This window comes from Falco punctatus (assembly GCF_963210335.1).
Source record: "Falco punctatus genome assembly, chromosome: 5".
In the NCBI taxonomy this organism is placed as follows: domain Eukaryota; kingdom Metazoa; phylum Chordata; class Aves; order Falconiformes; family Falconidae; genus Falco; species Falco punctatus.
In genome coordinates this window covers 78,221,826-78,248,621 of record NC_137584.1, presented here as the reverse complement: position 1 = coordinate 78,248,621, position 26,796 = coordinate 78,221,826, and the positions used below count along the sequence as shown (strand labels likewise).

The 26,796-nt window shown below is 37.6% G+C and overlaps 1 protein-coding gene across 2 annotated transcripts in view; it reads right to left on the bottom strand.

The window, feature by feature from the left end:
• Nucleotides 1-26,796, bottom strand: part of CD2AP (CD2 associated protein) — an 89,735-nt gene that overhangs the window by 5,532 nt on the left and 57,407 nt on the right. For both annotated transcript variants that reach the window (XR_013928449.1, XM_080389243.1), the window contains exons 7-14: nt 23,718-23,826; nt 19,541-19,632; nt 17,124-17,228; nt 14,645-14,681; nt 14,300-14,362; nt 10,743-10,902; nt 7,140-7,282; nt 814-929 (exon numbers count right to left, since the gene is read on the bottom strand). Coding sequence is in view for 1 of the 2 variants with exons in the window: in XM_080389243.1 (XP_080245369.1) it covers nt 814-929; nt 7,140-7,282; nt 10,743-10,902; nt 14,300-14,362; nt 14,645-14,681; nt 17,124-17,228; nt 19,541-19,632; nt 23,718-23,826 (825 nt within the window). In the remaining variant the exon portion in view is untranslated. The remainder of the gene's footprint in view (nt 1-813; nt 930-7,139; nt 7,283-10,742; nt 10,903-14,299; nt 14,363-14,644; nt 14,682-17,123; nt 17,229-19,540; nt 19,633-23,717; nt 23,827-26,796) is intronic.

Sequence of the window (26,796 nt, the reverse complement as noted above, 5' to 3'; positions counted from 1 at the left end):
TTTTTAAAAAATATACTAAAAAGTAAATAAAAACTGCCTGATGTTTCTAAGGATGTAATACTACAAAAAGAAAAAATACAGAACAAAAACCCCCAAGCTTCAATCGCTAGATTACCAGAGTTTTCATTCCCCGCCACTCAGAACTTTCTTCCCCTGCACTACTCATTCAGATGAATTTAAACTGAACATAGGAAACTTGGGCAGGATTTTCAAGCATCTCTGCAGTACTTAACAAGTCCTTGATGTTTTTGGGAGCATGTAAGTGCTTCAACAAAACAAACATTAATGGGCAGTAACTGTAGATGGTAACTAGCATGACTGAACTATATGACATCCGATGATACAAACTGATTTCAAGGACTCTGCACCACCTGGTTCTCATGTTCTGACAATCTCACATCTCAGCACATGAGGTCACAAAACCCACATTACAGCAACATTAAATTACGAATTTGTTGTGGCCAAAGACTATATATTGTTAGGCTTGTAAGACACTAAGGACACTTTGTGAGTTGTGTGTATGCACAACACTTGTTTCATCATCAGTGATCTTAGAAAAGCCAAGTACTCACTGGAGCCATAACCCACAGAACAGAAAGACTCCTCCAGCTGCGAGACAGCCATGTTGTCTCTCTTACATACACTTCTCTCCTGGGAATGGAAATTCCTGTAGACTTTGTCTACAGGAACTGAACCTCCGTGGCATTTACCTCTCAGGTAAAAATGATTCATGAGACACTTTCCTAGTGCAATCCTGTTTCCTGGGAAGTTAGTTCTTAGTTCGCTACTAGGAAACACCCCCGATATACTCACAGGACTAGTGCTATTGAAACGTGAAGGCAGCCTCCTACCAGGCATCTTGGGTCGGTTTGCAGTGGGGTGTGATAGATTATCTGAGGTAGCTATTACATCATCAAAGCTTAACAGATCTAGAAAGAGATGAAAACAGAGACCACCATCATGACCAGAAGGTTTTGCTGCGTTCTTCTTTTGTCACTTTCTTCCTTAAGACACACACACAAATTATCAGAACTCTTATTGTTTCAAAGAATTTCAGCATATACAACACTAGCTATATGAAACAACCACGTGACTGGCATATCTGGGAAACCACATTTTCCCCTTGAAAAAAAGTTAATTCAATTAGCATTTAAATTCAAGTTCTCAACAGAACTAGTGCTGTAGTCACATGGCAGCATAAAACAGACCTAACGAGTATGTGCAGAAAAATATATTTTTTGAGATTAGACATTTTTGAGTATTGCCATACTCAATTATGTAGGAGAGCATATTTTGTTATCATAAAACTTGCATGAAAATCCAAGTTTAGTGACTAGGACAAAAATAAAAGCAACATGTTAACATCCATGTTCACACACATTGGTTAAAATAAGTTAACAAGATGTTAACTGCAAGTATTTCCTTGCAGGGTAGTTTTTTCATATGCAGTACTTTGTCCAAAGAGAATACAGAACTTCATGAAGTCTGTAATAAAAGATTTCAAAACTCCATTCTTGTATTTTATGAAATCATGTAGATGTCTGCCCATTAGTCTCTTTACGCTCATAGCTCTAGGTAAACTCTCTCTTAGAATAAGAGAAATTTACATCCTATGGGAAAAGGCAATCTTAGGAAAAAAATCTATTAATAGGAGGAACAGAACATATCTAACCTAATAACACAAGTACTTCACCTGGTTAACAACTGGACTTCTTAACCATTTCTCCACAAAAATATTAATACTTACCTGCCAACATATTTGTAATGAGATAGTCTTATTTAAGCATCAACATAAGGTTATAGATGTTGTTTATCATTTTACCACACAAATCCCTTATTTCTTCTAAAGACTAAACTTAACTAAAACATGACACAATTTACTATGGGCACTAAGAGTAACATTCAAGGCTCTGGGTTTTGTTTATGGTGACCTCCAATTTTTACATGACATTATGACTTATCAAACAGAAGCTATGATACTTCTTTCCTTACTTTTTCATTCATATTGACAGTATAGCAAGAAGTCAGATAAGAAAAAAAGTACTAAGAACACTGAAGCTGTATGAATGGTCTTGCTCAGTGTTCGGATAACTTAAAATCATCTGATTAATTCCACTTCTACTCACACCATTGTCAAAGCTAATTTACACTTGCAGGAACTAAGTTTTCCACTGAATGTATTAACTGATTTTTCTACTCTACATTACTATCCTTGAAGTCCCTAAAACATTCACAGCTTTCAGACATTCCTGAACACATCTACTTCATCATCTATTGCCTTGTTGAAATGCAAGCACTTATAACACTACCTGTTACCAATCAGTTTTACTTTTTCTTCATTTTTGTAAAGAGAATATAAAGGCAGTCTTTTATAAATATGTTATCATATTTGTAATCAAAAAAAGCAGGGAAGAAAAACAAAGAAGGAAGAAACAGAAGAGTGATGAATGGCAAGCGGCTGACGGAAAACAGGACGAGGGAGAAATAAATAACTATGAAGGTATTTCTGTTGTAGTCTGTACTAATAAAATGTGTAACTTATTAGAAGTCAAGCAATAGCGATCCAGGTGTATATCTTTACGTTCTTAACTGTCAGTAATCCCAGAGCATGAACCCATGCCAAAATGTAAATCAGGATTTACATTATAGTTAGGTATTATTAAAAAGATAACATGAAGGCAGGAAAAAAAATATACATGCCTTCTCGCCCATTTCAGTAATTTTTGCCTTTAAATGATCCTCCTTTTGTCATTCTGCAGAACTGACAAATCATTTGGCAGTAAATTTAAATAAGAATTGAAAATTGAGTTGCTGCTCTTACTGTAATTCCACCCCAACTCCATGAACAAAGTAAACATCAGGCATATTAAGAATGATGTATTGAATTGTATACGATTTAAATATAGATGGTGGGATGACACTAAAGCCAGATGGCCCTTTTTCCTATTTGTAAAGAGCTTCTAAAGGAAACTGCTACACTTGAAACAATTGCTCAGCATTAAAATATTACCAGGACATTACAGTCAGAGGGAATACTGGCTGTACTTGCATGTTCCTGTTTACCATTCCATTTTATTGCTTTGGTATAGGGAAGAAATTAAGACACAGGCTGGTGGGGATTAGGGTTTGTGGTTTTGCTTGATTTTCTTTTTGAACAGCATTCTTAGTTAATTTAGGAAAAATCCTGGCCCCACTGAAACCAATACAGATACTAATGGAAACACACAGAAAGTTCACAATTTACACCCATTTCAATCAATTAAGTGATTTCACTTTCTTATAGACAGCCTGTGAGTAATTGTTAAAAGGAAATCCCATCATAGTGCCAAAAGAGCAATACTGTACCTCTGGGGATAATTTAAGTCAGAAAATTATTTTAAGGCTGAGCAACAGCACCTTTCTAGAAAGAAAGATGAGCTAAGTTTAATGAGCTAAGCTTAAATAGTTACTTAGGACAGACTTATTAGAAATGTCTCTACTGCAAGCTTAATGGAACCACAACAGATCTGTTAGGAGCTTTAACAGATATAATTAGGTGAGAGGTTTTGTTAAACTTGTGAATGCTTCAAGTGTATTTACAGCAGTTTATCTTAAAAAGCGTTCACAAAAACAAGCAAAAATGAAGGAGCGTCTAAAGAAATTATAGTTTCAACATCTCACCTGGCTAGGGTTCAAAAAAACGATGAAAAAGTAAAAATATCCAACTGGACCCGCCCTGGGTGAAGCACTGCCAGGCAGCCCATGTTTTAGATAAGAACTCACATTAATCAGGAGAGTAAGAGAAGATGGCAGCCTTTTTTCCTATTACTCATGTTGCTGAGATTGCACCCCAAAAATTTAGGGCACAGATACAAGCTTTAGAATATTTAAATTTGCAGTCAGGAATAGTAAGGTATTTGCTACAATTAAAGGTGTGTCTAACACAACTTTCAAGAATACTATTTTACAAGACTCATGATGCTAAATAGCCAACACTAGTGGATTCAGTGCCTAAAAGCTTCATAACTGCATAACTTGGGTGTACAGTAAGAGAAAGCCATTCAATCTACATACACCAGAAGTGTTAGAAATTATTGAACACATTTCACTACAAACACTAGGTTTGGCTTGTCAATAGTTGGCCTGTAAAGTTTTTCTTACTTATTTTTTTTTAATCCCCACAAGTTCTTAACTGAAAAGTATACTTAAAGTAACTTCTTAACAGCTAAGGCAAACAGGCATTGCATTCAAACAAACAAACAAAAAAAAAAACATTTTAAATTGAACCCCCAAAATTTTAGTATCAATAGCTGCAACTGAAAATCACGCTTACGACGTTAAGAGGCTATGTGTATGGCATAAAGCATTTGGATTTCCTTATAGATTGTTATCTTACCAAAATGGAGAAGGGTAGGGTAATTTCCTGACACGTAAGAAGGGAAACATGGCAAACAGGATAGGAAACAAAATCTGGAAAGAAAAGTCAAGGAGAGGAATGTCTAGAAAAAGATTCTGAACAAAAAAATTATTTTACAAAGCAGGAAAAAGAAACATTTGTAGAAGAAACAGAATTGCTTTACATGTTCAGCATGCTAGTATTACAGCTTTATTCTTTTACAGTACTTAAATTCTAAACTAACAGAGAAACATTTATGCCATTTTTCAAATAAAGCTTCAAGAGGAGGTATTTCAATATGATCAGTGTTTCTGAACTTTTTTGAGTATTTGTCCTTATCTGATGGCTGGGGGCCTAATTTTGGTATGGGGTGGGTTGTTTTTTCCTATAGATACAGAACTTACAGCTTTTCCTTAGGCTAAATTGAAAGTAGCTCAACATACGCCACACTTCATGGACAAACTAAGTTGCAAGAAGAAAAATAAGACCCATACTTTATTGGATTTCTAAAAATTCATTCAATTCAGGTTCTGAATCTAAAGCAGAGGGGAAAAAGCCAAGAAAAAAGTAGAAGGAGGGGACGGGGGGAAGATTCTGGTAACCGTTGCCAACCCCAGCCATACATTTCCCCCCATGTTTTAGTACCTACTCTAGTTCTTGTTAGATTAAACATTTTTTAACTCTGTATTAGGACCAAACATCTTTGGAGTTTTATATAGCCTTTTCTGCTGCATGCAGTATTGTATCTTTAGCATCAGAATGCTTACAAAGGCATGAAGCATAAGATTCATTACATTTTACTAGCAGGAGTGTGAACTAGTCTCTTTTCACAAGTGAAGTAAAACTACAAGTGACTTACACAGATCGTTTTAAACAAGGGCAGTTTCACATAACAGGATTTTTGAAACTTTCCTTGACACTGTCAGCATTGCATCCCCACACAGACTGCCTGAGCCTCCTTTGCTTGCTCTGCACCCAGCAAGGACCACTGAACAAACCTCACCCACTTGTTACGCAGCCTGTCTCCTGCCCTATCGAGGTGCTAAAATCTTGTATTGCTCCATAAGCCTGTAAAAGTTAATGCTAGCAAAACAGAATTCATATATTTTTAATTTTTTTTCTAAATCATATAAAATCAGGGGGGTTATATACATGATTATCTAATATCACAACTACTATGGTGCCACTGTGGTTATTAAAGATGTCAAGATAATTGCACCTAAAGGGGGGGGTGGGGGAAAGACATTCCATATGTTTTCATGGGGAGTTTCTTCCTGGGGATAAATGGTATTATGCTGTACAGTAACACATCTAAGCACAATCCTAGATAAACATGTGATTAGTAGGACAAGGCTTATATTTTTAAGGCTAGGTTGTGCATTGCTATTTCATATCTCAGCTTACTTTGGCCTAGTTATTTTTCTTCCGTACCCTCACTCAAATTAGTCTTCAAAAAAAGGCAATGGCTTAAATGGCCAATTAAACACCTTTAAAACAAGGCATATCACTGCATATGCATAGATTTTACTGGGGAATAATAAAAAAGAACTTATAAATACTTTAGGGTAACACTGATAACACTTGTAATAACTTCAGGATATTTTAATATGTGCTGGAATCCAGCTTTTTGTGGCTCAGAAAAATGCAGTTTCTGTGTTAAAAACATACATGAACTAACGTTTCCTCACACAAAGCATTTAAGCTTAGAAGCCCATTTTAAAACGCTTAATGGAAAAAATCAGAAGTACTCTTTCCTATTCATAAACTGCTTCAGTTTTTTAATGCATTATTTTTATCTTCTAGATGAATTTATTACACTTTAGTACCAATTATTCTATAACCTGAATATCATAACTGGTCTTAAAAAAAACCCCAACAAGTTATACTAATTCAAAATGTGTTATTACTAAAACCTTTTCTGAGATGAAAGGTTGCCTTTGAGATATGCAAGCCAAACACTGCAGGTACAATTTTGCTACAGTTTTTTCTGTAGTGGTTAGTCATACAGTAAAAATAATCTAGAGTTTAAAAAATATGCCCACAGCAGATGATTTCTGCCTGAGGCACAGAGGACTGATATCAGTTGAGCTGTCAGTAAAGGACTACAGGTAACTATATAATAGTTCAGAGAGCCTAATCATCCATGTAGGTACTTTAACCAGTATCAAGGCTTTTACTGGATAAATTTAGATTTTTAGAGATACCAGGTTTGGCTCAAGCTGCATCAAGCAAAGCCGTAAGGATGAAACTCAAATGTACAACACTCCATGCTGGCCCAAATTCAAGGTATGATAAAGTCATAATCTAGAACAGCTATGAACTTAATCACAGAATGCTGAAGGCAATGGCATTACTAAAAATATGCAAGTTAGCTAGAAAAGCCAGTTATCCAAAATGCAAGAGCAGAACAAACAGAACCAGTCAGTAAGGAAAAAAATTTCATAAAAACGCAAGGTAATTGCCAGCAAAAAAACATGCTTTCAAATTAGAAGAACAAATCATTACCTATGTTTTTCCCTTCCTGTCATCTATTAAAACACATAGCTCATCATCTACCACCAAATAGCCTACTCATATTTGCTCATCACTTGCTGACTCTTACCTTCAGCTACCTACAGCAGTTCTAAAAAATGTTACTTTCCCCTGAACAGCTGCAATGGCACTCTGTGACACTGAATAAATAACTTTGAAAGCTTATTCTAACTTTGTAAAATACTACAATCCAAACAGAAATACCCAAAAAAACGTTTTATTCTTTTCTTACCTGATTCTTTAGAGCTCTTTACCACAAGTGAATCTACCTCTACTGATTTTGGTCTAAGTGGTAATGATTCAGAGTCTAACTTTGGTTTTGCTACTGGCTCAACTTCAGATTTCGGTCGAAGACAAACAAGTTCTCCATTAGACCTGCAGAAAGAAAAAAAAAAAAAAAGAAGAAAAAAAAAAAAAAAGAGAACCACATACCTAGTCAAGCAGATAAATAGTTTACAACTGAAACATAACAAGAATTAGAAGCAACCTGAAAAAAATACTGAAATATTTTCCAAAGCCTTAAAATCAAGTCTGTTGGAGACTAACTCTAGTCCTATAAACCAATTCTTCTTTTCCAGCTCTTGCAGAGTTGTCAAACATGTACAATCTCCTTGTAAAAATAACACAAAACTTTCTCTACAAGGCACATTTTGGCATTTAAAGCTAAAATATTATACTTCAGGGCAACAGAAATCAAGAAACCTGAACAGCACCCTCAGCAATCTCTCATGGAATGATTCAGAAACATACCCAGACTCCTTGACATCAAGATCTTCCTGTAAAGAAAAAAAAGCTGCCAAGAACAAGTTATTTTGTTCTGGGTATAGGATAATGTACTTTGTATATATGGCTTTTATTCTACCATGCATTTTTGCATGTCTGGACCACCATCTGGACCCTGCATCACCCAGGGACAAAAACAAAAGAAACCACCACCAAAACACACACAGCAAAAAAACCCCCAAAAGATGGCATTTTCCTTTACAAATCTTGCCTTCTTTAATGCCGTAACACAAAACTAGAATCATAGAATCATCTAAGAGAACTTTAAGGTCATTCAGTCCAACCATTAACCTAACACTGCCAATTCCAGTAAACCATGTCCTCAAGTCCCACATCTACTACCTCCAGCGATGGTGACTCAACCACCTCCCTGGGCAGCCTGGTCCAGTGCTTGAAACCAGTGTCGGTGAAGACATTTTTACTAATACCCAAACTAAACCTCCCCTGACACAACTTGAGGACATTTCCTCTCATTCTATCACTTGCTACCTTATGAGACCAACGCCCACCAGCCTACAACCCCCTCTCAGGCAGCTGTAGAGAGCGATCAGGTGCCCCCTGAGCCTCCTCTTCCCCAGGCTGAACCCCCCCAGGTCCCTCAGCCACTCCTCATCAGCCCTGTGCCCCAGCCCCTGCCCCAGCCCCCTGCCCAGCTCTGGACACGCTCCAGCCCCTCCACGTCCCCCTGCAGTGAGGGGCCCAAAGCTGAACACAGGGGTCCAGGGGCGGCCTCACCGGTGCCCAGCGCAGGGGGACGGGCACTGCCCTGCTCCTGATGGCCACACTCTTTCACATACCAGCCAGGATGCTGATGGCCACCTGGGCACACAGCTGGCTCATGCCCAGCCGCCTGCTGACCAGCACCCCCAGGCCCTTTCCCACCAGGCACCTTCCCAGCCCCCTGCCCCCAGCCTGTAGCGCTGCCTGGGGTTGCTGTGACCCAGGGGCAGGACCCGGCACTGAGCCTGGTTGAACCTCGTGCCATTGGCCTCGGCCCATCAGTCCAGCCTGCCCAGACCCTCTGCAGAGCCTCCTGCCCTACAGTGAGTCAACACTCCCCAACAACTCAGCGTCATCTGCAAACTGACTGAGGGTGCACTCGGTCCCCTCATCCAGGTCATCGATAAAGACATTAAACAGAACTGGCCCCAGCGCTGAGCCCTGGGGAACACCGCCTGTGACCGGCTGCCAGCTGGATGTAACTCCATCCACCACCACTCCTCGGGCTTGGCCATCCAGCCAGTTTTTTACCCAGCAAAGCGTACGCCTAAGCCATGAGCAGCCAGTCTCTCCAGGACAATGCTGTGGGAGACAGTGTCAAAGGCTTTACTAAGGTCCAGGCAGACAGCATCCACAGCCTTTCCCTCACCCACTAAGGGGGTCACCTTGTTACAGAAGGAGGTAACGTCAGTCACGCAGGACCTGCCTGTCATAACCCCATGCTGCTGGGCCTGATCACCTGGTTATCCTGCATATGCCATATATAAATACTACAAAACAGACCAGTTGTCAGTTTCAGTGTGTCCCTGTCATTAACTCACCTCCCAAATGCTTTATTTAGAAGTTTTACTGTAGCAGGAAAAGAGATAGCAGCCTTATCTTCCTAAAGCAATGTTAAACTTTCAGACACTTAAATATATTTAAATACCCCTAAGAATTAAAGTTTTCAGTTATTAAAGGACCACTGCTTACTACAGACATCTATTTAACTACACATATGTATCCCTCCATAGCTGTAATTATTTGTTAAAATTGAGGAGAACATGACTTGTGGGTTGTTTTGTTTGTTTTTTTTTTTAAATCTTTACTTGGGAAAGTCTCCAAAATATGAAGTTCTATAACATAACTGCACACTGAGAACCTAACCAGAAGAATCTGGCAATGGTCTAACTCTTCATTCAGGCGTCCAGTGTTCCCAGGGCTCTGCAGGGTGGGATCAGAGGCAGCCGATCCCTGTTGGAGTCAACCATCCAAAGTGTGTGCTTTATCCACACTCCCTTTCCCCACCGCCCTCCCCTCCTCACTGCTTTCTCCCTTTAGATATTCTTCCTTTTGGTTCAGCTATACAGGACCTGCTCTAAAGACGATAAACCTTAACAAATGCTTGCTGCCCCCCTGTATCTTTGCATGTATTTAAGGTGCAAGCTCTTCAATGTAGCAGCTGTCTGCTCCTTTATTGGTACAAGGCCAAGTGCATCACAACCTTACTTTCTCATGGTTCTTTCAAGTGAACTAAAAATCCCAAAGGGACAGTTACCCGTCAGGAGTTTATATACAGTTTTGGGTAAGGATCTAGCAAATACTTTGATGAGACAGAAAGGGAAACTGTGTGTGGGTGACTGTATTGATGCAAAATTAGTCTCAGTGAAACACCATAAATAATTCTTTTAAACTCATGAGAAATTTTTTTTTCAAGTGGATCTAAAAGAAATAGTGAGAATTACTTGCTATTACCCTCCCTATTTGTCCAGTAACTCAACTGAGAATACTCAAGACAGCATACAGAGACTGGATGTAGTTCTGTAACAAGTGCTTTCTTCCCCAGGAGAGCAACACTGCGTACTTTTACTACACGTACTAACTGTGCTAAACCCTTCCTTTCCATCTACCTTACTCTACAGAAATGCTGAAACATCAAACGTTGATGCAGCCCAAATCTTCAGGTTTTTTCCAACACCATAATAATTCTCAAGTACCATGTCCATAGATTCTTTTACACCATACTGCTACTGTAGCTACAACTTCTCCATTATGGGGCAGGCAGGCTTAAAGCACAGCATCCCACAGATTTGTAACTTCACCTGCTCCATGGTTAGTTCTGCTGTTAATACTTACTCTGAGAAGGATTCAATATCTCAAACGACTAGAAAGTTCTAGTGTTCACATTGATAAAGACTCTGAGAACTAAGACACTGGTAGATGTAGGGCGAAACTTATCCTTGCATCCTTTTAACCCTAAAAACGTATGTTTCTTCCCACCTCATCCATAAAGGAAGATCAATCAACAAACCAAAGAAAATACAGTTGTGTATATGATTTAGGTTATACTGACTTGGACACAGATGATGGCAAAACAGGTTTATCGGGACGTTTTGGGTGCAAAAGTCCTGCTCTCAGTAAGCTGTTAGTCTTGCTTGGAGGAATAGGCTTCTTGGGTGGTACTTGAGGAGCTTGTGGCTTCAAAGGCTTCTGATCCAAAGCTCCTTTTTCATCTGACAAAATAAGTCACCACAACATTTTAAAAACCCATGTTGTATAGAATTCTTACAACACTAATCAATTAGAAAGCAACTTCTGTCAGAAATACTTTCTTTGAAGATCAAAGTGAAAAACAGATATGCAAGTGTCTTAAGCGATACCTTATCAAAACACAGAAACTATTTACCTGAACTCAAAAAACATGTTGAAGCAAGCAAAACGTCTTTTTACTGACACAAAAGAGTAGCAAGAAATTATGGATTCATATTATTATACGGCAAGTGACAGCTAAGAACAAAGAATCTCCCTGTATTGCTACTGCTTTTTTCTTTTCCATGATTCACCTATCTCCTCTTTAAAAGGTAGGGTTTGGGGGTTTTATTCTTTGTAACTAGACTTCTTCCATACACAAAAGCAACATAATTTAGCTATGGAAAAAAGGGGGAAATTAATATCTATCTGAATAACTGAATTTATTTTAGATAAAGTCAACCTTCCTGCGTATTTGAGATACAAATTAAGTATGGGAAAATAAAACAAAGTTAAATTTATTGTACAATGGCTGCACGTCCCAATTGAATACCATCCAGAGGAGCTGACATATAACATACGGGACCCTGACAAATTCAAGCTGCTTCACAAAAGTTAGTTGAATAGTCCTCAACCCATGTTCCCTAATCACACCCTGTAGGATATCCAGAGCATACCTTCTACTTTCCCTTTTAAAATTATGCTACAGCTCAGTCAGGCATGCATAAAGTACTGAGGACTTAAAATATCGCTATGTTATAGTAAGAAGTTACGGTCCTTTACAATTACTGCCCTTACCAGGCAGTAAATCAGTAAACTGGGATGGAGAGACTGACCTTCAGCTTTGATTCTCCCCATCCTCCCCTCGCACGACTTTGCTTTTAACCAAGTATTGGTCTAATGTAAAACGTTTACATATACTATGGATTTGGGTGTCGGGTTGGAAATTTGCTTCAGCTTCATCCCAGCTAAGTGCCTGAACTGTGAGGTCTTTGACTGACTGACTTTGGACAAGTGCTGAAGCCCGTGAGTGTCAGCCCTCCAGCTGTAAAATGGGAACACACTGACTTACTGTCATTGGAATACAAGTTAGTAAACAGAGCAGAGAGATACTTCTGCAAAAACGCATTATCCAGGGCGGAATTTTCTTCCTCTTTTGGTATGTTTAAACATTAGAAGGAGATATGAACCAAAACCCTAAACTGGTTAGCATCCCCATCCAGTCTCAGTACCGAGTTTAACAAGTTAAAGAGTACTGAAATACTGGAAAGATTTTGCCACACGGTGGTGCTGACTGTCCTGTGTAAAACAGCCCATTACCAGCGCTAGCCACTTCTGCCTACTGATCTCTATGCAAGATTTAAATTTTAAATGCCCAATAGCAGTTAGCATTAACTGATGATCAGTTAGCTTTATTTTAGCTATGCTGAACACAAGTTGAGAATTACACCTTTTATTTTAAGAAAAAGTGAGTTCATAAACAGGGCAGAAAAGATCCTGTCATCAAATCGTATTCCTGAATTATCATCTGTCAGTTTTCTCTTCAATTACTCCCACTCAAAATCTGAATATAAAACCCATCCACAGCTAAGTGGAAAAAGTTAATACCAAAGGTCAAAATTCACCACGAGCACAGAAACTGAACAATTCTGCTGGACAAAATGGCATGCCTCTTTTTTGGATTTTGCTCTGCAATGGAAAAGATAAGCGTTGGCTAAAAATTGAGCACTTTAGTAATGGAAATAAAAATAGTAATCTGAAGGCATTTACACTGGACAAAAATTTCTACATGATACCACTAAGTGTCCTTCACTATAAATACAGAAATATTTACAGGAGTATTGTTTTAATTTTTTTATTGCAATTAAAGTCAGATTTATTACTCTTCCAATAGGCATAAAAAAATTACATGGTTTGATAGCTTGTGATTAGTGCTGTTCAATTAATTTTTTTAAAACTAATTAGAGTACAATTTCATACTTAATTAATTTAATCACTAGTACCAACATGGTTATTTTTCCATAAGTAAAACGGCACTGATAAGCAGGCATTTCTTCTAGTAAAACACCACTGCTATCTAAATAAGTAACTTTTAAGACTCGACCTTCAACTGAATACGAGACACTTACTCCATTTCCTGTACAACAGTAAGGGGCTGTTCTCTACCTTAATTTTTCAGAAGCTCTCATGTTCTAAGCATTTTGGACGATGTCACTCAGTAACTATCTTTTTTCCTATATTCCTCCATGAAAGCTAAACTCAATGACACAAAGGTTAGCACCCGCTACAAACAGAAGCAATGTAAACTTGAACTTACTTCAGTTTAAACAAACTTAAACTTACAAAGAGCCAAGTGACCAGAATTTCTAGAATCATACAGCTGATCTCAATTCACACCTGAAGATACTGTTCCAACAGATAAAAATAACTTTTTTGTTCACACGCAAAGGAAACAGCTGAATTTAACAACTATCCTTCATATGAAACACCTGAGAACATGCTTTGTTTAAGATGTGGGTTATAAAATCTACCCAAAAGGAAGCCAAGAAAACCATCAAGCAGGTTTACTTGTCAAAACGCTGTCTAGCTATACTCAGCCAGTTCACTATTCACAGCACACAGCATGTTTTTCTAATATGGATAAACTGCAGTAACACCAGAACTACTTCTTTAAGACCCAACCAGCATGTTTGTTTAAGCTTCTGACTTTTAAACACAATCAAACAGTTTGACTTGGCAAACTTTTCAAATACGAGAAGAAGCCTTTTAGAAACATGTATGGGTGATAATAGTAGCTTTTTTTTTTTCTGAAAAATGTGTCCTTTAAATTTTAAGAATAAAGTGCTAAACATCTCCAAACTCTGTGAAACTGGAAAATACGAAATATAGCAAGAATTAACAAGACAAGAAATCTCTGTTTCTGAGCATTGTGACCATAACATCTGTCTAAGGAGTGCTGTAACTGTTCCGTTATTTCTTTCAAAAATACTTCCAATCAGAGACCGATTTCAGCCAAAACATTCAGAAGTAGCAGCAACCATTTTCATTTCTAGTAACTTACTATTCAAAACTGCAGACACTATCATTTAATATCCTTAAATGAATTCAATAACTATGTTATTATTGTAGTGCAATAAACATTTTCCAGAATGTAATGAAGTAACAAGAAAAAAACATTTCTTAAAAGAATAGTTGCTGTTCTAATTGCTCTAAAGACATTTCCACAAGATCACAGAGATGACAAATTGAGTAGATGGCATTAAGAGAATCTGTATGATGCCTTCCAAGCAGGTACCCACTACAGAGAGCAGCCAAGCTAAAAACTGTAACAGATTTACAAGATCATGGTCTGAAATTCATTATGAAGCAAACTGGTCTCACCTTTTTCTTCAGGCCTCAAAGAAGGGAATTTCTTCTCTCCAGCTGGCAACTCAGGCTTTGGAGCTGAATGTGAAAACAAACCATAGATATTTCTCAAAGAGCCTTAATTATCTTAGTCACTATCTAAAAATATGACAAACACAAATTGGTGTGTATTTTCTCCTTTGCAAGGAGTGTAATACTATTTATAAACAGTCACCTGAGCCCTAAAATGTTTCCAAAGTTTTTGGATATTTTCAGGAAATACGCAGCAGTGGCAAAATAAAAAAAAAAAAAGTAAGTCATGCACAGCTTCCAACATTTTGTATTTCCTCAGACACATACCACCATACATATACTACGTACCTGTACTTTTAACTGGAGGTGGAGGTTTCTTTGGCTTCTGCAAAATGCACCCAAAAAAAAAAAGTTACAATAAACAAACAGAATTTCTCTACTGAAGACAGACTTGTTTGTGTTTTGTTTTGCATACTGTAACATCTAGCTTGTTTACTAGCCGATTTAAAGCATTTCACACAGAGGCAATCAATTCACAGACAGAAAACACAGAACTGGAGTAATTCCTCTGATATCTCCCAGACAACCAGCTGCAAAAACAAGAACAAAATGCTGGTTTCTTTAAATCAGATCAATGATTCAGCAACATGCATAAGTAGCAGAGGTACAAAGAACTAAAAACTAAGTATTATATATTTTCCGGTCTAAAGAATTGCTCTGATCGCACCCATTTGAATTTCACTATGTAAACCTTAATTTTACTTCCATTCAAGTTTAAAAGAGCAATCAGGTAAATTTTTGAACCAAAAATCATCGCTTTCATTAAAAAACAAAAAGATTCTAGATTAAGTAACAGAGGAACTATTTAAATTAATGGACTTTTAAATTACAATAATGTAAGAAAAAATAAGCAGTGTTTGCAACAAACACTGCAGTTACATGAAAAACATTGTTTTGAGCTCCCTTATCACCGCATAGTTAAGTGGGAAAGGTAGACAAACTACTCTAGTCATTAAAAAATCACCAAGTATTACAGCGCCAAAGTCTGTACACTGAAAATAACTCTATTTCAAAACATAGTCACTCATCACTTTCCTTAAACTGGTAAAACTGAATTTGAAACTCTCCTGTTGAAGGAGCTATGGCACCTCTCAAGCCAGACATCTCAAGCCTCGGACTCCAAATCCTAAAAATACTGGTGTCTCTGGTTGCAATAAGGACAAGACTCACTGATAAAACAATCACAAAAACCTATAAAAACACCTGTTCTTTATACAAACACTGCTGAAACCATATGGGATCAGTGTAATATAGACCCTCCAAAAGTGCATTGCAGTGGGTATTTTTGAAAGAGTTGCTATGGATGGATTTCCCTTCTGTGCCCCTACTGCTATTGAATAAGCTCTTAAGGCACAAAGATTCTATTCCAACAAGTGAAATGCAATTAAGCAAACATGAAAATCCATATTAAATTTCTTTCTCTAGTTTCAGAGAATACAAAAGTTAGTGAACTGAAGTAACAACACTGGATTTTCTTTCTTTCCCAAAAAAGAAAACACATTATCCAGCTGTGCAGCACTGCTACCTATGTATATATAAAAATATCACAGAGAGTTCAGCATCAACTTGCTGTTATGTAGTTCCAGTCTATGTTTTTTATTAAGTTGATATCAAATAGCTGATCACAACAATCAGCTATTCAATGCCTTGAACTACAAAGCTGCTCAGTGGAAGATGAATCCCCGTATCAAGACATACTATACAGAGCAGAATAAAGGATCAAAGCAAGGTCTGTCTACAGGAAACATTGTCTATGGTAAAAGAATAATTTTCTTCCTTCCCTCTCTCAAGGGAGCAATTCTGTATTGTGAAACTGTGATACTACCCACCCACCCCTCAAATCAAGTGAGCTGTATTTATAGCATTTATGCCACCCTTCCAAAGCTGAGAATCAATTTGAAAAGAAAGCACTGACTTGGAGTAACTACACTTCCTGTGTATATTAAGTAACTCGGGTTAAATGCTAAGGCAGTAACTATCTATCAGGTTTTATCTAGCAATCCTCTGTTCCTCTGTGAATGTCTCCAATTCCAGACCAAATAGCACTAAATTACTATGAAACTCAAATGCTGTTCTGCTGAGATATAGGCTTCAGCATTTAGATGTCCCGATCTGGAGCTGAATCCATCCCATCTGGGGATGACATACATCTGCCAATTAACACAACCATCTTTGCCGCACAAACTTGTCAGAACCAAAACACCATACTAATGTCAATAAAAATATATAGAATAAGAACCAAAACTACAGGACCAAGGAGTACCGCATGAAAACACAAATTTTTACAAGTTAGCACGTAAGATGGTGAAAAAAATATTTCTAGATCCCATCCAAAGATTATCCTTCACACACCGCAACCTACTGGCAAGTCTCAACGTGGAAAATTCCCAGTGGGTTCCACAGGGGTCATTCAGCATTTTGCTACTACAGATGGAAGAGACCGACTGCTTATCTGCTTTCAAAATAGTAAGAGCTTAACTCAGTAATCAGTAACACATCACACTATATTATCAGAACCATTTCTATATGGCCTAACCATCCTCATTAATTACAGTTATCTCAAAAAGTATGCCTCAGATAAATATTTGAGACATTTTAAAACAAACATTAACCTTTAAATCTTTCTTCTTTGATATAGCTAATTCAAGATAAATATTGCCAAAATTGTAATAATATTTTAAGCAGCATAATGTGCTCTGAAGTCTTTTATTCTTTGCATTTCCATCAATAATTTCTGTGATAATAAATGATACATGTAAGAACTTACAGGGAAGTCTTTATCAGACTCTTGTATTTGAACAGCAAAATTATCTGGGAAGACTCCTTCTTTACCATTTAGTTCTCCTTTCCACCAGCCTGGTTCTCTAGTGTCCTAAAATAAACAACAGGACATTTCAATCAATATTTACTTCTTCCCCAAAACAGATACAGTTACAGGAACAACATTTTTGCTTTTACCCACAATATAAAATAATTGTTTGTCTGAAATATCACATTTAGGAGAGGAATACTTTTGGCCACATTAGCAAGGGGAAACAGCTACAGATCAGATCAGGTTTGGTCACTCTATTTTTTAAAAAGGAGGATGAAATGATACTACATCATATATAAGATAAGGGTATAAGGATAACATCAGCAAAGGGAAGGAAAGTACATAAACCCAGTTATGACCCAATGTACAATATTCAATGTTCTCAACTGCCTTGACTGGCAACTTCTGCAGTAAACATTTAAAGTGTCACTGGAGTAACACACAATTCTACTGAATAAAAGTGATTCTGATGTGATTGATCAGGTCCATTGGTCTGAAAAGGGTGAAGAAGCAAGAGGATATAACCTACTGAGGGAAAAAATAACCACATTAAGACATTAAAAAAAAAAAAAAAAGGAGAATTAATTCAGTGGCACAGAAATCCATTACATGATCTTACTGGATCGAGGCCTTAGTTTGTCCATAACAGAAGTATGATATTATTTGACTATTTTAGCAGCATAAATAACAGCTTTCTTCTGTGCCTCTGATCCAAAGTACTGCAGATGTCACTCCTGCATACAAAACCAAGAGGATTACTGCTGATATGTGCCACTGTTAGAAGCACCAAGTAGTTCACCCCAAAGTTCAGGACACAAGGACAATTCAGCACTTACTATAGCTGAGACACTGAACAGATAAAGGAGAAGGGTAAAAATAAAATGTAAAATGAAATAATATTAAAAAGAAATCCCCCTCTCCCCTTAACTAAAGGAGGAATCAGCGAGAAAAAGACCTGAATAGGTGATTAGTGTTGAAAGTAAAAGTTTACTGAAGTTTTCTTTCATTTCTCCCTCCATTACCTTTTTAGATAAGTACTACAGAGTCCAAGATCTGAACAGTGTGCGATGGTGGAAGACATAAGGCATCTACTGCTAAACTTCACTTAACCAGTGCTGAGGTATATTAGAAAGTCAGAGACAACTCCATGGACAATGATCATATGTACATAAACAGAAAAGAAACAGCCACGGGGGACAGGCTTTACACAAAGTGTGCATGGTAAAGAAAAATAGCTTAACTCTTGGCAAGATCAAAAACCCGGACTGAGGCAGCCACCTGGAAGTTACATCAATATACCCAGACTTCAGAGGATGGTTTTGAGGGAGAGCTCTGCTCCAGATAACCCTTCTGGCTCCAGTTTGGAGCAGCTTATGCTTTCAGTAAACAGGTTTAAAAAGGACAGAGAGACAAGACATTCAGTGAAGACAGGGCAAGGGCTGTCACATTTTAAAAAGTGGCTTCCATAGCTACTCTTTTCCATTGTAATTACAGTCAATAATACTGACAATATCAATTCTCTTGTTAAGAAAAATGGCCATCTTTTCCATAAACTTAAAATCCTCCTAAAGAAATACTGTTACTTTTCTTCTGCAACTGTGCAAAAGCTGAAAACAAACAAAAAAAGAAACATTCCACCTTTTTAGGCAAGTTGTTATTCCTTAATAGAGCAGTATATAACCTAACAGGACAGTACTGCAGGGAAGTTAAATATGAGAAGGTTCATTTCTTGTTTACAACCATCTCTGCAACAAGATAACCTTTCAAAGAGGTGTTTTCAATATTTAACACAAGTAAGAACATTCAACTAAATCATCATGTCTCTCTAAATAGCCAGACAGTATCATTAGCTTCTGTACGGTTACTTTGAAATACCAAGTACTTCTAACACCTGGACTTCATTTTCCTACTGAAAACAGTTGCTCAGGGTTTTTTTTTTTCATAATACCTAGACCAAAATCAGTAAGTACAGATATTAATTTATTACCTTTTGACACAATAACACTTTCCAACCACCACCTCTAGGTCAGCCTGATATACCACCAGAGGAAAAAGTACAAGTTCTGAAGATAAAAGGGCTATTTGCAAAGCTTTTCCAATTTCCTCACTGAAAAAGGAGCTGGTACTAGGCGTATACTGATTTCACTAGACTTTGAGGAATCCAAGATAACTTCCCACCTTGGAATGATCTTTAAGGACATCTGCATCTCCACCCAGTGCAGAGGGAAAGAGTTGACTCTCACATGACACAAATTAGCCTACAAGAACATCTACTGCAACAGACTCTCCTGCTTTCACATTTTATACCATCACCTACCTGTAAAAAATCCACAAAAGCTAAACAAATGGTTAAAGCAGACGAAGTATCTTACCTTACTGATTATTTGAATGATCTCGCCTTCTTTAAAGCTGAGTTCATCATTTGAGCCTTCATAGGAAAATATTGTCCTGCAATATTCCTTGGCTGAAACAAAGCAGCGCAATTAAATTAAACTTCCAAACCATTGGTAGTAACTCACTCACGTAGTACCAGGTCACTTAACACCATGTGAAAGGAGATCTTGGAAATTAACATGACAATCATACTTCCCTTCTAAAGCAGTCTCATATGGCTGGTCTACAGATGTTCAATATGTCATTCTTATCACAAGAAAAATAAGATTATGTATTTACATAACTATGGAGATAAGTCTTTGTTAAGTCAGTAGTTTAAGTTCCAAAATATTTTTTCCACAACCGCAACTTAATTCAAGTACTCTGACTTCAGAGGCACATGAGGAACCTACTCAAAATTGTAACAGCCTAACCCTCCCCATAGCATTATGTATTCAGGTTTGAGCTACTTCAGGCAAAAAAGGTTTCAAGCTTTTTACTGAGTTTATACGGTATTTTCTTAAAAATAACCTAAATTTCAAATTTTTAATCCTAATTAAATTCATGCAATCATTTCAAGGTGCCATCCTTTATCAACACATACAATTACAAAAACTTCAAATACTCAAGCAGCGCATTTGCTGAAATTCTCCAGTAAAATCAAGTCACTGAAGCAAAGGAATTCTTGGCTAAGCACCTGAAACCAGAGCTCATCTGAGCAATCAACTCAGTCACAGCCTCTTCTGCAAAAGTAGAAAGAATAATTTCTTTCTTTCCATTTGGTACAGTTCAATAACTAATCCATTTAAATTTGTGATAATTTCAGGTGGAAAAGCAGGAGGATTTGTTTTCCTTTCCCACACTAGAACAAAAACAACAGGAGAAAGGCCAAAACACATTATTATGGAAGTCTTGATTGCAAAGCAGTTTTTGCACCTTTTTTAACCCCAGCACATGTAAAACAACTTGGCAAATAGAAAGACTGGATTTCTTTATCTGACAAATTTAAGGAAGCAAACAAAAGGACTCTGATGTGCTGCCACAACCCATCAGGTATTTGGCACTGACGACACACAAAGGTAAGCAGCTGCATCAACCCTGTTAGGCAGCAGCACAACATTAAGCCACCATCAGGACCTTCTGCAGGTTTTGCTGGATGGTAAGAAAACAAATGATTTGCAGTTAAATGTTTTTGTTCTTGTATTTTGTTTAATCGAGATACAAATCTTAAGTTAAAAAATGCACAAATTGCATTCTTGGATAAAAAAAAAAAAATATCTACCTTGGTCAGTGAGAACCACTGTGTTAAAATGCAGAGGTACACCAAGCTTAAGAGTTGGATATATATGGATTTCTATACAGATACATGTATCTATGTAACCACATGAGTAATCCTAGGTACAAGAACTTGCATTATTTTACTGCCTTATCTAGTGATCAAAAATGCTCAACTACAAATGGACTACATTGTGTTTGTGAAGAATTACAGAAACATAAGAACTACCATGTCAGAGAGATGAATGTTTAAATCAAGGTTAAAAAAAAAGAAAGAAAACAAAAAAAAAACCACAAAGACTAAAAAAAATTTACAGGTACCTTACAAATATCTAGCAAATTCAGGGATTTTATTCATTAGTAATGAATAAGTATAACAGAAGCGTAATGTATTTCTATACATCCTGATTCTGCAAAAATACATGCATTTCCTTACTGCCTCTCACTGCCTGGGGATTCAGCCAGCACACAGGCACTACACAATCCTAATCTTCTCTCCTCTCCTCCTCTAAGCACCTCTCCCCTCATCACGTACACCAAGTTCCATAACAGCAAGAAAACCATGAGCCAGAAAGTGGCCCTTTCGCTCTGCTCCAGCTGCCAGGAAAGCTGGAAACAGGGAGCACTGCAGACTGCCAATGTCCCCATATATGCCAGGCTGTGAACCCCAGCAATCAGCACCACCCGAGAAACAGCCACGTACATTAAGCGTATGTACTATTTGCCATTCTGGCATTTTATTTTGTAAGCCTGATATTCTGCCAGTAGTTAAGATGAAAAAAATGACCAGTTTAACTTTCCAGAATTTCTATATCTAAGATGGTGTTTGTAAAACAGTCGATCTGAACTTCAGCAAATATTTTTAATAAAAAGGTATAGAATCACAGAATGGTTTGGGCTGGAAGGGACCTTAAATTTCATGTAGGTCCAACCCCCTGCCATGGGCAGGGATACCTTCCACTAGACCAGGCTGCTGAAAGCCCCATCCAACCTATCCTTTGTAGTTTAAATTTTATTTTGAAAAACTTGGGATCAACAATACAGTAGCAGGAAACATGGATGTTGTATTCTAACATAATGAGGGGGGAAAGAGGGGTCAAATTGTATTTATTTTATTTTTTAAACAAAATATTTTTACATACTTGCACCAGAGTCCAAAACAAACTTCCCAGAAATAGCAGAGCCACACCAAAAACTAAGCCACACTAGTCTAAACATTTTAGGGATCTCTGTTTATTTGCTAAGGTATTGAACACAGTTTATTTTAAACTTCCTCTCTCAAAATTGAGGAGGATATACATAAACTATAATACTGTCTATATTAAAATAAAAACGCCAAGGAACAAACCCAAGTTTTCTTCCAAAAGTTATAAGATGTTTAATTTGTCTCTATAGGTATTATGCACGGATGTCCTCCCACAGCATCTATTACTAGCATATTTCAGTTCCTTTCTGATGTATTCATTTCTCTGGGGAGCTGAGTCTCAGCATAGCTACTAGATTAGTCCAATTTCTATGCTTTTAGCATGAGACGCACCTGAAATTATAAAAAGAGCTAAATATTTAATTCATTATTCAGTACCAAATGTTCAGATTTTTTTAGGCAGAGTTGAGTTAATTTTTATGCAAAGTTTCAGGCAAGTGAAATTTCACAATACTCAGAGCTGCACATTATCTTGCTGGCTCTTACAGCAATAGCACTGGAATGGTTTAACAAGATCGAAAGGTGATCCCAATTTTGATGTTCCGTAAAGATTTTAAAGTTGAAAGTAAGCATCAGCTTCCACTGAAAGCATTGTACACAAACTTTTGATACGTGCTTTGCAATAACAAAACTCAAGTATTAACTGCTCTCAAGCCATAACATCAAATACCTCGTGACAGTAATCCGCTGTCTGTACACGTTCACGCTATTTACAGCTACTGAATTCAACAAAGCCAAAATACTACTCAAATGGCATGAAAGCCATATATATATATATATATATATAAATAAATTAGGGCTCTGACTAACAAACCTGCCACTTCAAGTGCCCTGTTGTGCTAGATTACACAATTCCTGAACACACACAAGAAGTCAGTTGTTTGCTGCAGTATTCTTATTTCTGCAAATTATGCATTCCATATAAAACTGACTTACACCAAAAGAAGGTTTTTCCACATAAAACAAAAATATACTTGAAATTACAATAGAGAAGTAGAAAAAACATCTGCTCTGGAACCAGGTAGAGTGAGCTGTCCACATATCACATAATTGAAGTTAATTTTTTATATGGAGTTGGCACTCTCACAAGATGTCTTGGGTTGGTGAAAAATATCTCTCTAGATAAAACTATGCAATTTGGTAGTTAAATGAAGTCAGAAATTCTGAAGAGATAATAAAAAAAGAAAACCAAAAAAGCTGTTATAAACAGAATCACAATGTAACTGGATTATCTAGGGAACAGACTTCAACAAAACATAAGCACCAACTTTGAGGCAAGAAACTTTGCATACAGTTATGACAACATGCTAGCCACTCAGAAATGAAGTACGGGAACTGTTCCATTGCAATAGATATCCACTATCCCATCCTAACACCAAAAGCTAGGCAGAACGTCAGTCAGTTTGAGCACGTAGGAAATTAATGTAAAGGGACTGCTGCAATAAAACTTCATACCCCAGCCTTATTTTGTTCTGGGAGAAAATGCTACAAACGTTTTTGACTCATTTGCCACAGAAACGCAAGCAAAAACTCCTTTAGATTCTTTTGCATTTGCCTAACTCCTCAAAGGAACACAACACTACAGAAAAACCCAGTATACACAGAAGTTTAAGATTTTCACACAAAAAAAGTTAGACAACCAAGTACTTGTCTAGAGAGGCCTACCAAGTAATAGATGTAAATTTCATCATCCTTACCTTTTGGTTTATTTTCTCCTTCTGATTTTATTACTTCTGATGAGTTTTCAGGTTTTGTTGTACTGGGAAAATGAATTAGCTTTGTTCCAGGGGGACAGTTAGGTAATGGCTATATGAACAAAAAAGAATTTTGTTGACAAAAATTCTTTATAAGTTTTATTTTTTATTATGCTACGAAACATACTCAGGTTTTTATTAGCTGAGATGATGCAAATGACCATAACCAAGAGATTCAATGAGCTTTTCCATTAAATACTTCAAATCCTGTAGCTATTTATATTACAGCCACTGCAATTAGAATTTTGTCTACTGATTAAAGACAGAGCACAGCTCTCAAACTGGAAGCAAATCTCAGGACATCACCAGACATACTTTTATAATCTTGTTTCAGCAGTTCCAAGCGTTACTCTTCCATTATCCTGAAAACTGCCTCCTCCAGTGCAGAACTGCAGCAGTTACTGAACAGCTCTGCTGAAAGTAACTCTCTAACCACACTTACTTAGCACTGGAATAAAGCAGGAATATGCAGTAGCCATACATCACCTCAGCTGAAGAGGCATTCAGTTTTTAACTGTTCAGACAAACCTAAGAGCACATGGAAACTTGTCAAAGCTTCCCTCCACTCTTAGCAATTCATAAAGAACAGAGCAGGTATGTGTCACTAGAGATATATCCTGAACCAAAAAAAAACCAAAACCAACCACAGAGGCATTGCAACTGGTAACAAATTTCAGAATTAACATCTAACCAAAATAATTGTTCCAGTATTATTAGCCCCCCCACACACACAGAGGAGATTTACTGAGCTGTCAGGAAGATTCAGACAGCTTCAGCTGCATTCACTTCTTCAGAGATCTGTGAGCTATAAAACATGAACTTCCAGTCAGTACTTACCTGAACAGCCCTAACAGAGTTACTGACATGAAAAATCCCATTGCCTTTAGTTACTCTGTTCATTTTCATTTACAGTTAAACTTTGCAGGCTTCTTACATCAAAGAAACTAGATTTACTCTCCCTAAAACCAGATGATGCCTGTGGGCTGGTGTTTGGTACCTCTGACATACCATAAAGCCACACTTGGGATGTTCCTGAAGTACATATGCAATTTAACTCACTCCAGAATAATATATGAAGGATGCACTAAAATAACACACCTATGAGATTAAACAAGTCCAACACGGAAATAGTTCTCTACATTTCCCCCTTCCAAAAGAAGATGCAATTAGAAGTATGAAAGGAAGTTTAGGCAGGAGGGCTATAAATAGCCTGGGCCCAGACAGGATACTAGAACCAGCTGAAACTATCTCCTGAAGGACTATATATAGTCTTAAGCACTTCAGAGACATCAGTGCTCAGCCTTCCTATGCTGCACAGTCTCGGAATTCCCCAACAGAAAAAAAGTCCCCTCTATTCTAGAGTTTCCTGATGACAACTTCTTTCCTTACTGGCTTAAAGACTGAGAATGGCCTTCCAGCATCCCTCCATCTAACTCCAAAGTGAGTTGAGCACAAATCCAAAGAAGCCATCCATTTTCACAAGACCTTCAAGAAAATTATCTCCCTAGGGCTCTCCACGTTGTTCTGCAAATCTGTCCACCTTTGGGATGACTGGCAACAAGCACAAGTGGAACGTTAAGTGCTGAACTCAACTGTTTATTTCATTGCCTTTAAGCTATGCAGAACTATTTTCTCACTTCATTTCCCTTCTTCCTGAGAAACAGCCAACAACAATTTTCCAGACAACCCAACCAACAAAACAGAGCACCAACATATTTTAGTGTTTATAGACAGGCAAACAACACAATTCAAAACATCTGAGCAGACTTGATTGAACATATTTTAGATAGGCTCTTTATACTCCCAAGTTACAACGTAGAAAGTAGGGAAACATGCTTTTGAACAATCAATCTCATGACAAGACAGCAAATTAAAAGCTAAGTCCTGAAACTCTAGTCTATCAGCATTCACATGAAGATGCAGTGATCCCACAAACTCCTACGTCAAGGGACAAAGCCTGGTGACAACCAAGGAAAATCAATGTGCCTTCATAGAATCACAGAACGGCTTGGGTCAGAAGGGACCTTCAAAGACCACTCAGTCTGACACCCTTGCCATGGGCAGCGACATCTTTCACTAAAACCAGGTTGCACAAAGCCACCATCCAACCTGACCTTGAACATTTCCAACAATGGGACATCCACAACTTCTCTGGGCAACCCACTCCAGTGTCTCACCTCCAACACCACCATTAGATTGGACATCACCTTATGTCCAATCTAATTCTACCCTCTTTCAGTTTAAAACTGCTGCCCTTTGTCCTGTTACTACAGACCTCAGTAAAAAGTCTGTCTCCATCTATACACCAAAATGACACATTAAGGTGTCCCCAGAGCCTTCTCTTTCCCAAGCTGAACAACATCCTCCTCAGCAGATAACATTCCCCAAGCCTTAAACAGAAGGCAACAAACTTACAGCTTTTGTCTTCTGAATCATCCGATGTTTTGACTGGACCAGAAACAAAGAGGACACGTACCATGTCTACAGGTGGATGATCACTGCTCTTAGCACTGCTACTGAGAAGAAACACATTCAAGGAAGTCTCTGTCCCTACCCTCTTTCTCAGGGACTCACCCCACCTTTTGCCCTACACCATTACAATTATTCCCATGGCAGAAGAGAAAGGCAAATCAGTCAGCAAAACAGCATTAACGACCATAACTGACAAGACAAAAAATTGAAATTGGACAAAGGTTTTAAAAGCTTTCTTGAATTGTCACCAGAGTAAAAACTGAAACACTGGCTATCGTAGCTGTTTTAAATTTATCAAAAGCTGAAAATCCATATATAAGCTTTTGGTGTAAACAATGTATGAAGTCAAGATAAAGAACGGAGCATCACTGTTGTGCTTCGAAGAGGTAAAAGTGCTCTTAGGTGCAATTCTAAAGCAGTTCCACTACCATTACATTGCCTGCTCTCTCCTAAAGCTTTAAGTCTGATATAGAGAATAAAAGTGCTCCTTTCCCACTCAAAAAAAAAAAAAAAATGGGGACACCGCCAACATGAAAGAGGATGCAAAATT